Source organism: Trachurus trachurus (genome assembly GCF_905171665.1).
Source record: "Trachurus trachurus genome assembly, chromosome: 15".
NCBI lineage: Eukaryota > Metazoa > Chordata > Actinopteri > Carangiformes > Carangidae > Trachurus > Trachurus trachurus.
This window is the reverse complement of record NC_139906.1, coordinates 24,599,462-24,619,279: the sequence shown is the minus strand read 5'-3', so window position 1 is coordinate 24,619,279 and position 19,818 is coordinate 24,599,462. Positions and strand designations below refer to the sequence as shown.

General features: G+C 42.1%; 1 protein-coding gene across 3 annotated transcripts; it reads right to left on the bottom strand.

The window, feature by feature from the left end:
- Positions 1 to 865: 865 nt before the first annotated feature.
- rrbp1a (ribosome binding protein 1a) lies at positions 866 to 15,173 on the bottom strand. 3 transcript variants are annotated; one of them, XM_083988166.1, is made up of 27 exons: positions 14,984 to 15,173; positions 11,621 to 12,629; positions 10,491 to 10,645; positions 10,248 to 10,370; positions 9,341 to 9,493; positions 9,116 to 9,234; positions 8,783 to 8,936; positions 7,489 to 7,627; positions 7,151 to 7,332; positions 7,017 to 7,057; positions 6,861 to 6,936; positions 6,688 to 6,725; positions 5,540 to 5,621; positions 5,411 to 5,451; positions 5,247 to 5,316; positions 5,064 to 5,156; positions 4,886 to 4,969; positions 4,708 to 4,797; positions 4,522 to 4,614; positions 4,351 to 4,401; positions 4,184 to 4,264; positions 3,725 to 3,808; positions 3,401 to 3,478; positions 2,633 to 2,716; positions 2,427 to 2,525; positions 1,490 to 1,633; positions 866 to 1,382 (listed from the first exon to the last, which is right to left on the bottom strand). In XM_083988166.1, exons 2-27 carry the CDS (start codon positions 12,609 to 12,611, stop codon positions 1,344 to 1,346), a joined length of 3,384 nt encoding a protein of 1,127 aa, XP_083844292.1. In that variant the 5' UTR covers positions 12,612 to 12,629; positions 14,984 to 15,173; the 3' UTR covers positions 866 to 1,343. The 3 variants fall into 3 exon arrangements, with proteins under 3 accessions (XP_083844292.1, XP_083844293.1, XP_083844294.1); XM_083988167.1 differs by having other exon boundaries at positions 5,064 to 5,153; XM_083988168.1 differs by lacking the exon at positions 3,401 to 3,478.
- Positions 15,174 to 19,818: the final 4,645 nt, after the last annotated feature.

The following is a 19,818-nucleotide window of genomic DNA, read 5'->3' as shown; positions in this document are numbered from 1 at the left end:
ATCAAAGGGAGATGCTTTTATCTGGTAAGTCTTTCCTCACCACTTCCTTTTTTCTCTCTCTGAGGACAATCATGTTGACATGCCCCCTGACCCATATACAGTAAACCAGACCAAATGCAGCATACCTTCATCCTACAGATCATTTCACAGCTGCATTGTGGCATGTCTGTCTCCCCTCATCAAATCTGAGTGTGTGGTCATTACAGTTCTGCTTGATTTTGCAAGTGACCACAATTAAATAAGGACCAAATTAAGTTATGATTCAACCTATTTAGATTCCCTTATTTTCTCTCCCTCTCATACTGTAGTAGTAGTAGTGCAAGTGTTTGGGAGGCCTGAAAGAGAAACATCTCTGAAAAAAACACACATGCCAGCACACCAACCCCACCTTTGAAGATACTTCCTGGTGTCTGTCACTTTTGTTCAGCTGAAGATAAGTAGTATTACACAATGTGTTTGAACACATTTTATATGTATCTATTCTGGTTTAAAATTATACCAAGACTGGAGCTACTGCTATCAGTGTGATATGGGGAGAATTCATTACCACAATTTAGTTGTAGGGTCGTCTAGTGTGAGGATGTTGCAGTGTAGTCATGTTTCCTGTAAGAAACCAGGGCTGTTCTTAACGTAGCACAGCTGTAACAGATCTGGGACCAGCTTTTTACCCAGGAAAGAAGGTTCAGGTATTAAAATGACTGTGCAGTTATTATAGGCCAATGCCCCTACTTCCAGAATTGCTGTCTGAATCATACCGGATCTGAAACTATGTCAAAATATAACCTACTCCAGCTAGAGTGCTTTGTTGCTTCCTGTCCACATCCATTGCACAGCAACTATGACACACACACACACTGATCAGGAATGACAGAGTGACACTGTAGTTTATTCATTCATACAAAGTCAAATTTGATGTGATACTGGCAGCCAGTTACAGAGGACAGCAGGCCCATAAAGGTACTGCATCATTGAACCATAAAATGTTTCCATCATTCAACCACATAGAAAAGACATACAAAGTAATTGCACAGGTTGATGTACGTTTGACGTACAATCGGTTTCCCTTTTAACACTGAACTATGGGGAAATGTTTGGACTATAAGGCAGGGGGATAAGTAACTTCTGACATAGCCAGAATCCTTGATGGAATGTGTTTCAGTAAAGATTGCAGCAGGATGCTCTCCTCTAATCTTTGAATTGTTTATATTATCAAACATGATTCCTACAGTTGCAACAAATGCAATATACTACAGTACAAGAAAGAAATTGTTTTGGAATGCATAACTATGGTAATCATAAGGCATATTTGGCAGTTTTGTGTAGTGTCCGCGGTAAACTTCCCGTCAGACGGACGTTCCTTCCTTCAGCTCGACGTAATCGCCCTTAAAAACAGAAGTAAGAAGATTTGTGTCAGAACACACATGCATACTAAAATAATTTGATGTGTGTAACGTTGGTGTGTTAGTTTTCCTGGTGCACGCTGCCTCACCTTGCCTTCCAGGTGCTCCTGTAGTGTTCTCACTGTGTCTCTCTCTTTGGTCAGCTGCTCCTGAGTGGCTTTGAGAAGCTGCTGGAGCTTGGTGGCTGCTTGGCCCAGGTCTTTGGACAGCTTCTTCTCCTTCTCCAGGCGCTCCTGGTGTGACAACATCACCATTAAGTGTTACTTCAAAGCAAAATGTGACACTCAATAGAGACCCAAATTGTGAAATAATTCAGTCACCTTGTAAAACTGAGCTCATTATTATGAAATGTTACTTCATCGTGAGTCTTTTCACAACAGTCAGTTTTAGTTGCTTTCTAAATCTTAATTACTCCACACTGCTTTTCCCCGTGACCGTTCTGGCTGTTTCATAAGCCCTGTTTTACTCCTAAAGTCTCATTGATCAGTCAAGACAAACATGGCACTCCATTATGTAACCAGCTGTCCACTCATCGGCTGACAACATGCAACATTATGAAATATCTGTCACGGGAGAAAATATTGGGAGGTAAAAACGTAAAAAAAAAAAGAAACACACCATAAATTAAACTTAAACTGCTATTGTGAAAATAATTAAAATACTAATACCGATCTGAGGCTGGTTTATTGCTCTAATTATGTAGGTGTGGGTTATGTCAATATTTACTTATATGATTTGATTATGACATTTCATAATGTGTAACAGAATAAATATTGAACTTGGGTCAACATAAACCAAGCGAGGACATGGAGATGCACTGCTGGAAGAGAATAATTAATGACAGGAAATATCAGTCTTTCAATGTGATCAGTAAATCATCAAACACTATTCTGACAAAGTGATCATCTATAAAGCTGAGAAGTACACGTGGTTTCTTTTTGAAGCAGAACCACCTGTTGCTACCACTGAGATGTTTAAAATAATCTAGAAGTCATAAAAAGTTTTGATTCTCTGTTCTTTACAAACCTTGAGCTGAGCAACATCCTCTGTGTCAGTCTGTGGTGAATCCGCAGAATCTTTCAGAAGATCCAGCTGAGCCTGAAGCTCTGTGACAGTTTTCTGGGCCTGGTGGTTTGACAACATTCACTGACGTCATACACCGACACTAAACAATATAGTGTGTCAAGAGAGACTAGAATGAAAAAAAAGAGGTCATTGTTGACGGGAAATACCTGCTCAAACTCCTCCGACAGCTGCTGCCTCTGAGCCGCCTCGTCATGCAGCTTCTCACTTGTCTGGCTCAACTGATTCTGGACCTGAAAATACACAAACACACAATAAACATACATAGACGCAGAGTTTGCGCGACCATACGCGTGTATGCAAGCATTCTTGTGCCAAAGCAGTAGCACTGCACACCCACACACACACACACACAAGCTGCTCGACCTGCGAGCCAAGTTAGTCTCCTCAGACAATGTCAGGTGAGAGGCTGGAGTTAAATGCTAGGTTTCTGTTGCTGTTAGAAATCCTACAACAAATAGCTGAAAACAAAAGGAGGAGAGGTGAGCATGCTGAAAAAAGGTGAGAAAGAGCGGTGTTAGAGTCATATCCACTCAGTCAGTTCAAATAATGGTTAGAACAAACACGCTTCTGTGTCAGAGGAGAACTGGACAGACTGGAAATACAACACTTCTTTATCTTCTGTTACGTGGCTGTGCCCGTGTATGATGGTCATATTCTTGGTTCAGGACATAGCTTAAATGACTGCACGCAGCCTCTAAAAGCAACATAGCAAAGAAACTGGGCGTTTAAAATCAGGTGTAAAAACACACCAATGACAAAAGTATCTTTTGGATTTTCTTTTCTTGTTAAACTGAAACCAAGCTGACGTGAGGAATTCAGCCACAACTAAAGCAGATGTTTGGACAAGTGTCCTAGCGCTGCCCAGTGCTCTCTGACAGGAAGCTAAGGGTGCGCTGTGACCTCTGCACCCTGACCTGACTGGGTTGAGCCTCAGCTGGGCCATTCTGTTCGCGTTGAGCCCGCATCGTGATCTCGCCCAGCTGCTCTCTGACCTGAAAACAGGAAGCCGTCGCTAGTCATTGGTTAAATAACCTCTGTCTCTGAATCCCCTTTGTTGCATGTCACTGACACGTTACTTAGCTGGCTGTAGGGGGGGGTTTAAACACATTCCTTCATACATGACATCTCACAATTAAAAAGTCTCCATCTCACCAAAGTTAAAGAAAATTATGAATGATTTTTTGGAAATGAAATTTTATTGTCTGGGGGATGGGAAAACAGTTTAAGGCTGAATTCACCTGTGCAAGCTCCTCCTTCTGTGCCCGGCATTCCTTCTGGGCCGACTCCAGCTGGCTCTGACACTCTGACAGCTGCAGCTTCAGCTGAACACAGAGCACAGCACAGCAATGAGCAGATGTCAGACAGTCATTGTTTTTAAATGCACCACAAGAGCTTGATAGCTGAATCCAAGGGATTCATAGTAAAAAAAAAAAGGAGTATTATATTGAGCTTACACTATTTCTGTCACATTTCACTAATCAAAAACAAACTTTTACATTACATTTAAACATTTTTTTGTAAGGAAAGAGCCAAATTTACCACATTACTGAAATTGTCTTTTCAAACACGAGTAAATTTCAATTTAATTCAATTAATGAGAGTTCAGCATTTTCACAGGGAAACTTGGGAAATTACAAAAAACTGAGGAAACTTTGAGTGAGGTTACTGTAAACCTTAGATTTGACCTCCTGATGTACCTGCTCCGTCTCCTCTGAGGTCAACTGGTTGTCTGCCTGCTTCTCCAGCTGGGCCTCCAGAAGCATCATCTGCTCCTTCAACTGCAGTGAACAAAACAAAGTCACTAATCTGTTTGTTTTCCTGCGGGAATCATTTACACCTGTGCTTATGAAATAAACATCCCCACCTGTTCTACACTTTGGTTTTGTGCTTCCAGCTTGCTGACGTTCTCCAAAGCCTGGAGGTGTGGGACATTTGGTAGGTTGTGAAAAGGATGCGGGGGGGGGGGGGGATGTACACACGATAAAACAAAATCAAAGTGATGTATCACAGACTTGAAGGGTATATTCTGACTTACCAGCCTCAGCTCTTCCTCTGAGTTAGCCATCTTGGCCTTCCAGACCAGCTCCTCCTCCTCTACACTCTTCTGCAGATGTTTCAGCATCCCTTCCTAAAGTAGTAGGGAACCAGGAATAAATAGTTGCATAAGCTTACTCCAAGTTTTTCTTTATCGCATTATATGAATATGATCTCTGTCACTTACTGTTTCAGCCAGGACTGTCCTGTACTGTTCACACTCAGCCTGCATGGAGCCATGGCTTTCCTCTGCCTCCTTCAGTTTCTCAAGCAACTCCTGCAACAACCAGAATTCATTCAGATCTTCTTCTGCCACATCGACTCAAACCAGTATTTAATAACACCATGGCAACGTGAAGGCTTACCGGTGATGCTGTGCTCGACTGAGTCTGAGACTGCTGGCTGAGAGCCTCCTGAGCCTTCTGTGTAAATACTTCTAGCCAGTTTGACTAGAAGAGAGACACAGATACAGATGAATATAAAGGGTTGTGTACACAGTAGTGACTAGAATCATTGCACTAAGTATCTCAGCAGTTTTCTTACCTGCTCTGTCTCCAGGGGTATCTGTGGGAAGAGTGTCTGCAGAGTTTCTTTGGTTTCAGTTTGTAAAGCTGTCAGTTGTGCCACAGTGTTCTGCTAAGACAATAAGTGACATGATTAATAAGGTGATTAACAGCAAGAGCGGTCTTCAACTGATGAGCCACTTCTGTGTAAAAAGACTCTTACTGCATCTGTGGTCATCTTTTCTTTCAGCTGCTCCTGTAGTGAAGTGATGAGGGCTTCCTTCTCAGCCAGACTGGCAACAGAACCAAAAACAGACAAGTCAGACATCTGAATAAAAGACTTAACAGAATGTGAGACTGATCTTCTCACGTGTCACTCTGATTTACCTGCTCTGCAGTTGTCCCATCTCAGCTGTGCTATCTGATTGCTGAAACAGAGATAATATGACAATGATTAGTGGAGACACTGTTTTTAATTGAAGTAGAATCACGCAGCACATTGAGAGGTTCACTTACTGGTGTGCTTTTGAGTTGCACCATCTCTTCTTTGAGGTTTTTAAGTTCATCCTGAAGTGCCGTGATAAGGCCGGCATCCTCACTAGAAAAAAAAAAGGGACACACGAATTAGACACAGACGAAAAATATAAATTATGAGAAAGGCACAAAAGGTGTGGGACAGAAGTTGATCAAGTCTGACATTGTGGTCTCCCCCTCAGACTCCATCCTTGGAATAAAATGTACTTGCTTTGCTTCATCCAACTCCTAAGGACCTGTGTAATCCTGTTCATGTTATTTGATGCCATGTACACCCAAAATAACTTAATACTGCTGTTTGGCAAACCAAATGCATTAAAAATAAGATTTGTCCTAATGCAGGCATGTCCAAAGTGTTCCTCAAAGGGCCTGTGGCTGCAGGTTTTTGCATACTATCTATAAGAAGACTAGATGACTCACCAAACGCTGCTGCCCGATGACACAGCATCACCACACGCCAGCCATCATGGCTCGGTCAACTCGCTCCCTCAGAGCATTATGCCTGTGGTGCATGTTCTACTATAATAACCAGAACTTGCTCAGTTTCTGGCTTATTTTTGAAACAGTTTTGTTTGTTATGAACGTCAGAACTGCAGTTATGATACTGCCTACTAAAAATCCAGATTAATTTAATATTGTACTTTTCTATGAAAGTAACACTTAAGTAACATTATGCAAATAGCTAAAGTAATATGTAATTTCATCGAGTTATGAATAGTTTTTTTCGTGCAGATGACTGGATCACCCATCTGCTGCAGCCAGAGTCAGAGCAAGTTGCCTCTGCGATCCACCCCCTTGGGTTTTTGTTCCAACCAAGAGCACACAGTTTGACCAATCAACTGTCTGAAAACTGAGCTCAGTTGATTAAATGGGTCAAGTCTGTTATGCTGCTGCTTGGTTGGAACAAAAACCTGCAGCCACACCGGCCTTTTATGGAATAGTTTGGACATGCTGTTCTACTGTTTTCATTAGCTAGCAGGATCTCCGTTTGAAATTATAACACTTTTCTTGTCCATACACTAAGGCTCCTCTGAAACCGTTTCAACCCCCATGGTGAGGTCGGCCTCTCACTTTAAAAACCTCTAGTGGAGAAGATTTTAAGCTGAGATGGATAATGAAAAGCAACATACCTCTTATTTCTTTGCTCGAGTTCAACAATAGTGTTGTCCTGGTAAAACAGAAGATTTGTGATTAGCAACGACACGGTCCATATTTTGTACATTTACATGAAATCACCTCAACCAAATGACAAATGATGTCATTTGGTAATATATTTAACCATAATGTTGCTTGTGACACTTACAGCAGCTTCCTGCTTCACCTGCAGTTGCTTCAGTTCCTCTTGAAGTGTGTTCAGCTGACTGTCTCTCTCCTGGAGGCTGCAGACAAATTCCAATCAATGCGACAGCTCTGACTGGATGTGTGACGATGACTGAAGAAAGAAAGCTCAAACACTTACCTGATCTTTAGTTGTTCCACCTCTGCATCATTCACCTGTCCCTGTGGAGATAGCAGAAATCCTTACGGGTGACTGTGGGGTCTCAGCTGTAGACCAATTTCTGGAAAAGTCAAACTGATAAAGTGTGTCCTTACCTGATTGTTATCCTCCTCCTTTTTGTTCTGACTGGCTTCCAGCAGTGAATTGATGGAGGCCACCTGCTGTACAAGCTGGCTTTTCTCTGCCTGTGTCTCCTCCAGCTGGGCAGTGAGGGCATCTACCTGAGCAGAGCGCTCTCTGATCTCAACCTCCAATCTCTCTGTACGCACTTGAAATTCTACAGGGATAAAAGAAAAAGAAAAAAACAATCACAGTGCATTCAACACCATAAATGTCAAATATCTCATTTCTGTTTCCTAAATGCATGTTTACAATGAGGGAACAACTTACAAACAATGCCTTCCATCAAAAACTTGTCTAACCAGTCTCTCACCTGACAGTGTGCTGCTTTCTTGTTGTGTCTTGTCCAGGGAAGCCTGTAGACTGCTGTTTCTAGTCTGTGTTGTTCTGAGCTCTTCGCAAACCTCCTCCAGCCTCCTCTGTATCGCCTGATCACTCTCTGTGTGGCTGGCCTGAAAAGAGATTTAAATGTGTCAGCAGAGGGCAGCAAAGACTAGCAAAACCATCCTTTATAAAGTGTCTAGTCACAGGATAACATCAACACATGTTGTTTGTGCCCCATGTCTATAAAGAATCCTTAAAACAACACTGATTACCACACACTGAAAGAAAAAGGCTATGACTGTAGAATCAGATGATCCACCTATGGGACAACCAGGAAATCCTTTGGCTTGAGGTTGGTGTTACGTGTGAATAAAAGATTTAACAACATGTGAGCAATTTGTTTTATTTGTTTTTAAGTGTGCGGTAGTTAGTCCTTTGAATTGATTGATTTTATGATGATTACCCTGCATGTTCCTCTATGAAAGCTCCCATCAAAGCAGCCAATTGTTGATAGCCACTGAATACTGATCAGTCCAGTCAGCTCATCAAAGTTTCACAAAGACAGCAAAAGTCAAGTCAAATTAGGAGAGTGTTTTTTTTGTTTTTTTAAGTTTATTTGAGCATGTTGACTGTGTATTGACTGGAGGCCTGAACTATTGCATAACATGTTAAACTGCTGGAAGGCGTGTTAGTAAATGATTCAACTAAACGAGCACTTGACTGTCAGGAAGTGCTGACTCACTTGCTCCACATTACCCGTAATAGACCAACAGCATTCCATCAGTAAGAGAGCGTGGGCTGGCAGCAGTGTAGTGAGGCCAGCTAGTATTAGATATCCCTGGTCTTACAAATAATGTAAAACAGGGAGGAACTCCGCGTCTGAAAGTCATGTGTTGTAAATAGCATCAGACTGTTCCTGCTCTTTTACAGCCAATTACAGAAGGCTGGAGAGGAGAGATGTTCAGACACACACACACACACACATTCCAGCTGGTGCTGTAAAGCATTTTCCCCTGCAGCCCCATTATTGGATGGCTGCATTCCAGCCCAGCCCTGGGCTCTGTGATTACAAGGTAATTAAACTTCCCATAACATTAGAGGGTCGGGGGAAAGGTCTAGACTTGCATTTTGTAGAGACTTTAACTAAATGGCATCTGAAATAAGAAACTACATTTAAAAAAGAAAAGAAAAGCTAGAAAAGGTTTGTCGTCCTTATGATGACTGATTATGTTCAGTGTAATTTATAACAGAGACAATGTGGTGTCCCCATTGGCCGGACCAACCTGCAGCAGGGACAGCTGCTTTTCAGCTGCAGCGACTTTGGCCTCCAGCCCTTTCCTGATGTTCTCATCAGCAAGGAGACTCTCCGACTTCTCTCCAAGTTCCTTGGTTAACTTTGCGCATTCCTGACGCAGCTTGGCCAGCTCTGCATTTTGTCTGAAGATAGAATGAAAAAGAGAGAGAGGCACACAGAGAAGGGGTAAGGACACATGCTTCACAAACATGTAGGCCACTATCTGTGTACACACTACATACTGTATATACCAATATTGTAATCAATATAGAGAGTTGAAAGCACGCCATCATGCATCTCTGCTTGTAGGGGAAAGACTCACTTGCTCTCAGCCTGACTAGTTGCCTGGTTGAGGGCATCACGGAGGATGGAGTTCTCCTGCTGCAGACGTGCAAGCTGGGCATTGGGGCCTTTTTCCAGTTGGTCCTGCAGGCTGAGGATCTGGAGGAGGATTTTGTTTTTAAATAAACCAGACATATAAAAGACTTAAGTGTCCTAATCAGAACTGCAAATCAAGAAAATGTAATACTTGTATACGAGAACTAACCTTTGCATTGAGCCTCTGGGTCTGGGCCACATGGTCCTGGTAACTGGCCTGCATGCGAGCCTGCAGAGCAATCATTTCTTGTTCCCTCTTACTCAGCTGGGAGCTCAGCCTCGTCTCCACGCTGGCCACCTTGGACTTCTCGGTAGACAGCTCCTGGAAAACAGAGGGCGGTGCGATCAGATGGCAGATCCCAAGGAGTCTTTTACACAGTGAAATATTCCCCACAACTACTGTCATGAATTTATGGCACAGACATAAACATATTATACGTCACTACCCGGAGGAATATTGCAAGGATACTATGGCTTCTCCTCTAGTGCCAGCATGACAACACTATATTTCACACACAGTCCAGGACAAGTCCACGTGATAACCTCTCCTTGAGCACCGACCTTTGTGTTTACTTTGTATACACGATATCTTAAAATATACAGAGCAGGCTGCCATGACATTTGCTGCGCATAATCTTGTGAGCCTAGGGATGGACTTCGACCTTTTCACTTTTGCTACCCATAGGCGTACATAGGCTGACACAGATATTACATGAGACTCTACATGGAACGTTTTATGTAACAGGTGGGATGTCATGAACTTTTGGCAGACGTATCACGATCACCTTGTTCATTTTAGTCCCAGCTTTAGGACAAAAGATACAAGAAGAGTGCAGTTTAAATGTCTGTAGACACTCCCTCTAAGAGTTTTAACTCTTTAATTTAGGCAACTACACGGCCCTTCCCTCTGCTGCCACCCTCAGGCCATTCTGCGCTTTTTACCTCACTGGCAGTAAAATTTTCATCCAGCCAACTATTTGGTTTTCCAAAGGAACGAGGGCTGCCAGCACGGCCTTATATCAGATGACGCGTTGTGGTAGGAATTTGGTCACATCTGCAACACTTCAGACTCTAACCTTGTTGAGCTCTCTCAGACGGTTCTTCGCTGCAGAGGCGTCCTCTTGTTCTGCCGCCAGCTGTTTCTCCCTCTCCTCCAGTTGTTTCTTCAGCGCAGCCACTGGGTCTCCTTTCTGAGTGGCCTGGAAACGGAAATGTACACAGAAAGACAAAAAAAAGAAAACAAGGTGAAACGTCCATGTGGATCTCGACTGCGAGTCTAGCAGATGTCTCTCCTCATCAGAGACAGAAGTATTTCATACCATGTGCCAGGTGTCCTGAATGATGCCAACTTTCTCAGACAGGATCTCGATGAGCCTGTGAGCCTCCCCCTCGCTGAACACCATGCTACTGATAGTGGATACCAGAGCCTTGTAGGGCAGGTACAGCGGAGCGTCAGCAGAGTCCACCGCCACCACTAAAGACACAAACAAATCATTTCAAATAAAACACAGACAGTGAATTCAGATATGATTTCTTGTTCAACGCTCAACAGTTTAAAGACTCATCGGGCTGTCACTGTGAAGTCTAAATTCCTACATGGCCTTAAGAAGGAAAGGGACAAGGTTGTGACTTATCCTTCGGATGGCAAAATGATGGGGCACCGTGGCACCAGTCACAGACGAGCCTCAGGCAAGGGAGAACCCCCTCCCTTCGCCTTTGCTACCCATTGTCAGGGCACTGAGAGCCTTTGTCAGTTAACAAAACAGGGCAGTGGTGTTTGGACAAGCTGGTTTGCTCTATGCCCTCCAGAGCCTGATTGCCAGACATTACCCACCACTGCCATTGGCACGACTTTCTGCGGGTACACAGCTAGAAGTTCATCAGTACTGACAGCGTAATACTGCCTTAGATTGAGAGTCTGTTTGCGACTCGACTCGACTGTGCAGACATGCCTCCACTCTACCTCTAAACATTTAAGTCTCACTGCTATCACCAGTGTTATGGCTAACGGAGTTCCTGCCTAGACACACCACTTCCATCAATTCAATGGAGAGGGCTAATTTTAACAATGATGTTTATAGTGTGACATATTCACACACTTCAGTGGCTTTGATTCTTAATATGCGATGAGGCGACTAATGAGAAAGTGTAGTTTACAGAGAGTCTCAACTAAATAGTCTTGTGCATCAAACAAATGAGGAATATCTAGCTGTAGGGTTAAAATGTTGTACAATTATTGGTTGAAATAAATGTGTCTTTAATCAGGTTACAAACAGTGAAGTTGGTTTAGAGCTGTGCAGTGATTTTGCCACAGTGGCACCAGACTGGAGATGTATTCGTATGATTCTCCTCCAATATTGAGGTTATGCTGATTTCCCTGTCCTGTCTGTGCTGATATCTTTAATAACCACTTATAGTAAGTAGATATCACTAAAACGTATCTGCTTACCAGGCTCCGTCTTCTTCTTGGAGGACTTCTTCTTGGGCTCCTGTGCCTTTGGTGCAGGAGGCTGCTGGGATCCCACTGGGGGCACTGCCATCACTGGAACATCTTTAGTGACGGCCTCCAGCACTGGAGTCGTCTTGGATGGAGCTGGCGAGGACTTGGCCGGGGCCGCTGCAGCCTTCGCTGGTGCTGGGGCAGATTTGGCTGGGGCCGGGGCAGACTTAGCTGAAGCAGGAGCAGCGGAAGGGGCCGCTTTGGCCGATGCAGGAGCAGACTTGGCTGCGGCGGGAGCAGATTTAGCAGATGTAGGTGCAGGGGCGGACTTAGCGGCTGCAGGTGCGGGGGCAGACTTGGTCGATGCAGGGGTGGCCTTAGCTGGGGGGGCTGCTTTAGCTTGGGCAGGGGCGGGGGCCTGGGTGGATGCAGGGGCTGCGGAGGACTTGACTGCTGCAGTGGAAGACACGAGTGGAGTTGCCTGGGTTGAGGCTGGCTCGACCTTGGCCACCTTCTTCTTCTTCTTCTCCTCTTTAGGGGAGGGTGCGGGTGAGGGCTCGGCAGCGGGGGTTGGTTCAGCAGCCGCCGCCTTGGGCTCTGCTGGCGATGGAGCTGCAGTTGGCTTCGCCTCAACAGCAGGGACCGGCTCAGGGACAGCGGCAGGAGGAGCAGCAGCTACAACTGGGGCAGCAGCATCAGACTCGATGACCTCGTCAGCTTCAGAAGCCTCCTCCATTTTTTCCTGTTCCGGGATCTTTCCGTTGGGCTTTTCGTCTTTCTTCTTTCCACGGCTCTTCTTCTCAGCTACTTTGTCCTTCTTCTTTTTGTCAGAGCGACCAGATTGAATTTTGCCCAGCTCTCTGCGTTGTTTAGCCAGGGCCTCCTCATAAGAGGTCTCCTTCATGGAGAAGGTGGAGACAAGAGCGATCCCGACAGCCGAGATCACCATGAATCCACCAAACACCATGATCCCAAGGGTCTGGGGGTCGTAGATATCCATTGTTCAGTTTCAGTAGAACTAAAAAGAGAGTGGAACACTTGTCAGCTGAAAACAATTAAAGACCAAGAATATTTATGTAGGGAGAAATAACTTAATCTTGTAGGTCAAAAATGAAACTAAGCTGTAATACTGATGATAACATTCCTCTGTGCCTTGGCAAAATGCAGCTCAAAGCTGATGCAGTAACAACAGCTGCCGAAAGAGAATTTTGTTAAAAGCTTTAACTTGAACGGCCTCAAGGTGTCTCTGTTCTGCTCATAACCTTCTGCCTTGAGGCTGACTACATAATGCAGAACAGCACAACTTATCAGCAAACTGCGTGGCAACTACCAGCTGAACAAACCCCCATGTCGTAAAACGTGTGTCATGCAGCTCAAAGTTAAATATCATACACTGCCGATTGTCCAGCACTGAGCCCTCTGTTCTACAAGCACAGAAACAAACAAGCCAAAGTAAACATAGATAAAACCAGCACTAGGCTACGAACCACCTTTCCTGCAATGTACAGTAAAGAAAACACTCATGGAAACATTTTGTTCAAAACATGGTTTTCAACTTGAAGTATCTAATTCATGGTATTAATTTTCCCATGTGTGTTATTTAACAAATCGGAATCTATTTGCATATTAAAGTGATAGATCTAACAAAATGATTTGAAATGCATTTTTTCTCATCATTATGTTGTTTATAATTCAAACACAAAATAACTGCCTATAGTTTATTTACATAAAAAAAACACATCTGTTTGTACTAATGTTGATGATATAATTTATATTCAACCATCTGCAAAGCGTTACAGAAAGGTTCGCAAATCCTGTGTACAAAATGCCAGGGCAAGTATTCATTAAAAAAAATAAATAAAAAAGAGACTCTTGTTGCTTTTTCCACATGTTATGTTAAAATTATCCAAACTATTATGGAGTTAAGTGCATATAAGAGGATTCAAAAAGTATTTAACTATAGGGACAGTAAGGGTTACAGACAAAAGTAGGTAAAGTACACAAAGTTGGTAGCAACTGCCAAGATTTCCAGCCATTGGCCGGTGGTTATTGTTAATTTCCTGCCCTACAAAAAAACATACCTTCAAGGCTATTTCAACAATCCCTTTAAGGCTCTTAAAGGCTCCTGTCATAAATGAGAATGTCTAGCCTGCAGGGGAGTAAAGTTGGCTGGGAGAAGATGACAGATGAGGGACACAAAAACGTCTTTGATCTTTTTTTCTTTATTTTTTTCTTCCCCCAACACGATCAGTTATATCCTTGTTTATATTATGCATGAGGATGTTATCCTATCGGTAAATATACAATATGCAGCTTTATTGCTTTACAACAAACCAGCACTGTGACGTGGTAGAGGAAAAGTGCTGAGCTGCTCTACTATAATTGAAACAAGAGTCCAGAGTCCCCCTTCATGGCAGGCTGAGGCTCTAAAGCTGGAAACGAAAGGGGAGAGTTTGTACTGCCTCCTAATCTGTGATGTCACACGTCACTGCATCTCCACTCAGATTGAACTGAGAGAGATAACTTCAAGCATACTGGTTCTAGGTGGCTCTGAGTGTATCTCAGGGTCCCTTTTCCCGGCTCCAAGATGAAACTTGCTATTATGTAACCACTAGAAATTATACGGTTCTAAAATTCAAAATATCTTGCTTTCATCGTGTGTAACTGGACACCAACAGGGGGGGGTGCACAAGGAAAGTCGTCAGATAAAATGGAAATCTATTAACTTTGCTAAGCGTAAAAGCATAAAAATGTGCAAACTAACACCGTTACATATTATTTCTTTGATAGAAGGTAATCTTTTATTTCGCTTGCCTTTAATCGTATTGTAAGGATAAGCAATAGGCGAACAAAATCACCCACTGTTGATACCTTACTACAAAAGCAATGACTTCTAATAACTTCCAAGATAGTTTATTTAATATGAAGCCATACCAGATTTTTTTTTACACCGAGACTATCACTGGAAAGGGCTTTAGAGATCTTTGAGACACTAAATGTATGTCTTTAACGTTACTATTCTGATAAATTGGTAAAAACAGTGTGTGCACATCTGTAGTTAACTCTATGTGATATGTTTTTGTTTTTTTAATCATTATTTGAAGGCTAGCAGTAGAGCTAACACTATGAATCAATTAACTTGGCTAACGTCCTGCACAATGAAGAATAAAGTGTGGATTTGCCTGATAAAACTGCGCTCCAAAAGCGATAACAAAACGGCAAACTAGTTAGCTAGTGAAGGAAACCCATCTAAAATTATTTTAGAAAACTTTAATCGACTGTCTCTCTGTACTAATAGTTAGCAGGAGTTAGCTTTCCATGCTAGCTAACGGTGGCTCAATGAATAAAAAATTCCAACATTCCCAGACTTACCTCGCTGGTGATGTAGCGGCGTGTATTTGCTTCAAATAAAACAGGGAGAGGGCAAAAAACCTTGGCTTGCAGATGAAGTGACCTTTGAGAAAAGCTACCTCTTTATCCAGCTATGTAGCTAAATTGCTTTTTTCTCGACTGCTCTCCCCCCACTCCGCTGGAGAATCCGTGGTCCGCTGTGAAGTCGTGGCACTTCGAGCTGGCTAGACGTGCTGGCCCCGTGCCCCAGATAGCTACCATGGATCCAGGAGGCTTCTGATTGGCTGGAACGCACCCAACCCGGAAATGGGCACACTGGGAACTGTAGTCTTCTCCGCGTCTGAAAGGGCTCATTCAGCCGGTCAAGTTTCCAATCCAGTCAAACAAAAGTAAGCTAGTTTGTCTGAAATGGAAAGTAACTTAACTACGTACAGATACTCAAATTAAGAGCTAAGGGTGAATCCCGTGGAATCAAACCACCGACCGTCTTCTTTTGTGTCTTTTGCAATTTTTTGGAGACATTGTGCCACATAGGCTACACTTCAAATGGAGCAGTAGCCCACTTCAGTGCGCAAAAACCATAGACTGTATATAAAAGAGGCAAAAACACATTGTTTTGTCTTTATTACGGTTGTAAAAATGACATCATTCTGAACTGTCTGTATGTAGGCCTATGCATCAGTTCTGGTCTTGCTCTTTCAAGCTATTAAGAGACTGAGAGAAATACACACATCCCAGGATGCTCTTTAGTGGTTTGCACCAGAGTGTGAAATGGAAATATTGCAGTAGGGTCCAGTAGGCCTATACCCTTTACGTAGGGTTGAGTGTCTTCACTGAATTTCAAACGGTAGGCTACTCAGTGGCAGGGATGGCCCTAGGATTTTGGTGGCCCTAAATAAGATTTTGTTTGTGGCCCCCAAAACACTTCAAGTGCAAACACCAAATTACACACACTGTTATAAATGTTTACGTGTTAAATGAATGGAACTGAACCCTGGCTGGGACCTCTCTGATCATGAGCCAGGATAATTTATGCCAGGAACCAGCCCTAGTGGGTTTGAACAGGGATCTTGGCAATATTGGCACAACGTCTTTAGAATAAATGTATCTCTGACTCTGAAGCATATTCGACCACCAAGATGACATTTTACCTTGGATGAAAACAGGCCTTCTGTATTAGTTAGGCTACTATTTTCTATTGCGTGCATGTTTTTGTTTTTCCACTCGGCTACTAGACAGACCAGAGCATCAGGATCATTTCACATTCAAATGTAAGCCTTTCAAGCAGAGCAGCAGACCTCATCATTAGCCACACCTGAAAGTTCCAGGATAACATTGTTAGCATTAGTGACGTTCATGTTCTGACACTCCTTAGGATTGTTTATCACACCCTCCATTATTTTAACACCTAAAGAAAGAAAGAATCTCAGGTTATAATGATGATGTACTGCACTGACGTATTCATTGCTATGCTAAGCACTTTATCATGACACGGTTGCACTTTTGTACTGTCTGAATCTGTATTATTATCTATTGTACTGTAAACTGACTGCTGCTATGTTATAACATGCTTTTGTTTTTATTTATTGTATTTTTTTGTACCAGGGAACATCTATGTATGGGACAGCGGATGGAAATTAGCCTGTGGCTACAATCCGGCTTGTTTACGATTTTGTTTTGTTCATGAACTTGCATTGTCCCACTTTAAATAAATTGAATTGAATTGAATTGAATTTCTTAATTGTGGGAAATTCAGTCACTGAAATGTGGAACTCCCCTGAATGATTGATGGAAAACCTCTCTGTCCACATCCCCCTGTCACTCATTTGAAAACTGAGGCATTCTTCACAAAGTGTTACGGCTTTACAAAACACATGCAACACCTCAGAAAAATAAATCAATACATAGCCTACATTTTTCTTTCCAATTTCCAGTATGAGATCTATAACTGCAAAGATGTTGTTTTATAAAGTGACCTTAGACCTGAGAGGTCACTTTATAAAACAACATCTTTGCAGTTATAGACAGGGTTAATGTTAAATGTCTAACCCCCATACATGTAAATTAAGATATATTGATCATATTATGATCAATATAGCTTAATTTACAGTATGGGGCGTGGGTTCCTCAGCACCTTGGATTGCGGCTTGCTGTTTAATTACAAACCAACCAATTCTTGCTCTGGACTTGGAGCTCATGTATTTTTATCCGATGCACATGAAGCAGAGTTGGTGATTATGCCTTACTTTGCATTACTGTAACAGATGTGTAGCATTTTCACTCCCTTTTCTCACACTGACCGCTTTTTCTCAGCAACTGAAACTTCAGTGCTGGCCATAATATTTGCTCTATCAGCTCTCTCTCTTGCCTTAGCATTTGCATGATGAGATAATGAAGATGATAGTAAGCCCATTTCTTGAACAACCCAGGATAACACAGGTGTGAAACGTAGAGTGATACAATTAAAGTAATGTTGTGTGATGAGATATAATACTTGTCTTTGATTACTCTGGAGAACTGGAGAGGATGTATTTGTATTGTGTGCATAAAAGTAAATACTTGCCTTAGCAGGGCAGGGCACACTAACCTTGGAAAGGTTTGGCCAGAGCATACAACTTACAAAACCCTTTGGTGCTTCAAACCTATACAACCTTGTTGGTGACAGAATTACATGGAAGATGCAAACACATTTTTTCTGATAGTGGTAGGCCTAAATGTTACTGATAGAAAAAAACAAACAAACTCAAACTTGAATTTAAATTGATCATGACAATCTGGAAAAAAGGGTGATTTACCTCAATACATGTTAATTTGCATTTAATACACTCTAACATAGAGACTTTAACGCGATGAAGCTGCTGTTTGCTAAATCTAGAATGTTGCAAATGATGAGAGGCTCTCATGAGAGTGTTACGATTTGTTTTCCTTAAGTTTAAATCTGCAATCTGAAACATTTCACACCAAAGAAGAACAATGTCGAAAGAAACCTTTGTGTTGTATGTCTTCAGACAGAAAGGGTGTCATAAGGATATACTATACGGGCCCACAGCCTCAGCAGTAGAGAAGTGTCTTTACATCTCAGAAGGGAGAAAGAGACAAAAGGGATTTTTAAAACCTGTAGCTGTGTGCAAATTTACTTAATGCACACCAGGAAGTAGCATCCTGTTGTGTTTCATTAAGGAAGAGCTGACTGTTCAGCCAGGCCAGCAAGACACAGGTGCACTTTTCTATGGTGAGTGAGAGGACACGGTCTCCGGCCGGGTTACGCTTCATACTTTCTGCCTCCAGTCCTTCTGTCAGGCTTCTCTCATGCACTTATCATGACTTTCCAGTTGAGCAATGACAGAGCTATGGGACATAAGGCAGGTGCTTTCGCAGGCTCAGTCAGCATAAATAAGTTGACTCTTTGCAGTTCACCTAACCGTGACCACAACTGAAGGCTCAGAAACAGTTACATAGGCCTATCATGACAGGGCAGAGCAGAAGAAAGTAGCATGCATCTGACTTTGTGTTCTTGTATTACTTTTTGTTCTAAAACCTTCTCTTCCATTATACAAGGTTAGAATTCCATACTAACTCCACTGTGTATAATGACACAACAGTAAAAACAATATGGGCACATAAACATGGTGTAAGATGCTATAAATGGCCAATCTGTGATAATGTCTCTAGATTTTTTCAAAAGAGTATAAAATCTTCCCCCTTATCTTGCATTTAAAGAAGGTATCACATATCTAATATTTATCTCACTGTGCCTTGGGGGAGATGAGGAAATTCACAAAATCAGGAACTATAAGCCAAATAAGTCTGTGAACCTCTCTGGTTTGTTGTCTTACACCATTGCAGTCAAATTTCACACAGTGCATCATTGCCTAACAAGTTTTATTTCTGTGATTAGAGCAAGAGCTGAGGAAATTCTTTATCACAATAGCACAGCAGCCACGCAAAAGGAACATGAAAGACTTAATTGGGAGCTGGTACATTTCTGTTTCACACCGATAAGCTAAGATCGGTATCTAGACAACAGAGTGAAACAAGCTCTCTAACTAAATGCATCGTCTGTGGCACCTAAGAACAGACACCTCTGGTTGAAATGTGGGCCTTTTATTTCACATTCCTCTCTGTGCTCCAAAAAGAGGCCCTTTTTCTTTGGATCCTCCACTTCTCTCATGCCATGCTTTCAAAATTTGATATTTGCTCTGATCGCAGTTGGCAAACTGATCTGTTTGTACTGATAATGTGTTATGATTTCATTGGCTCCAGTCCGCAGTTTCATCCTTTTAGGGAATTGAGCAAACGTTACAGATTACTGTGTCTGCCTCACCAGTGATGGCAGTAATGACATATCCATTAGGAAAGGTACAGTGTAGTCTGTCTATGCACATAGTCACTACAAGGGAGGTATAACTGTTCAATGCTACTGTATGTGCAGAATGATTTAAGTAGTGGTAGTTTATTCGATCTTTTACACAAAATTATTTACAGTTGAGCATCAATCACAGTCAGTCAACCTTCCATAATACCATCATTCGTTCAACTAGTTCATAAATAGATCGAAAAGGTGTAGGCTGAAGCTTAATTCAATTTTCCATTAAATCCATTAGAACTCTTCATGATTTCAGAGTCATAGAAAGAAACAAATATCCAATAATTAACCAATGTAGCCAAAAATAAAATAAATAAATAATTAAACAGTATTACAGTTGCAATCAGAGTCATAGAAAGAAATAATTATCCAATAATTAACAAGTGTAGCCAAAAAAATTAAAGAAATAAATAATTTAACAGCATTACAGTTGCGTTCAACACCCAATGAATCCATAGCTTTCTATCATACTATGTTTTAATCTATTTTT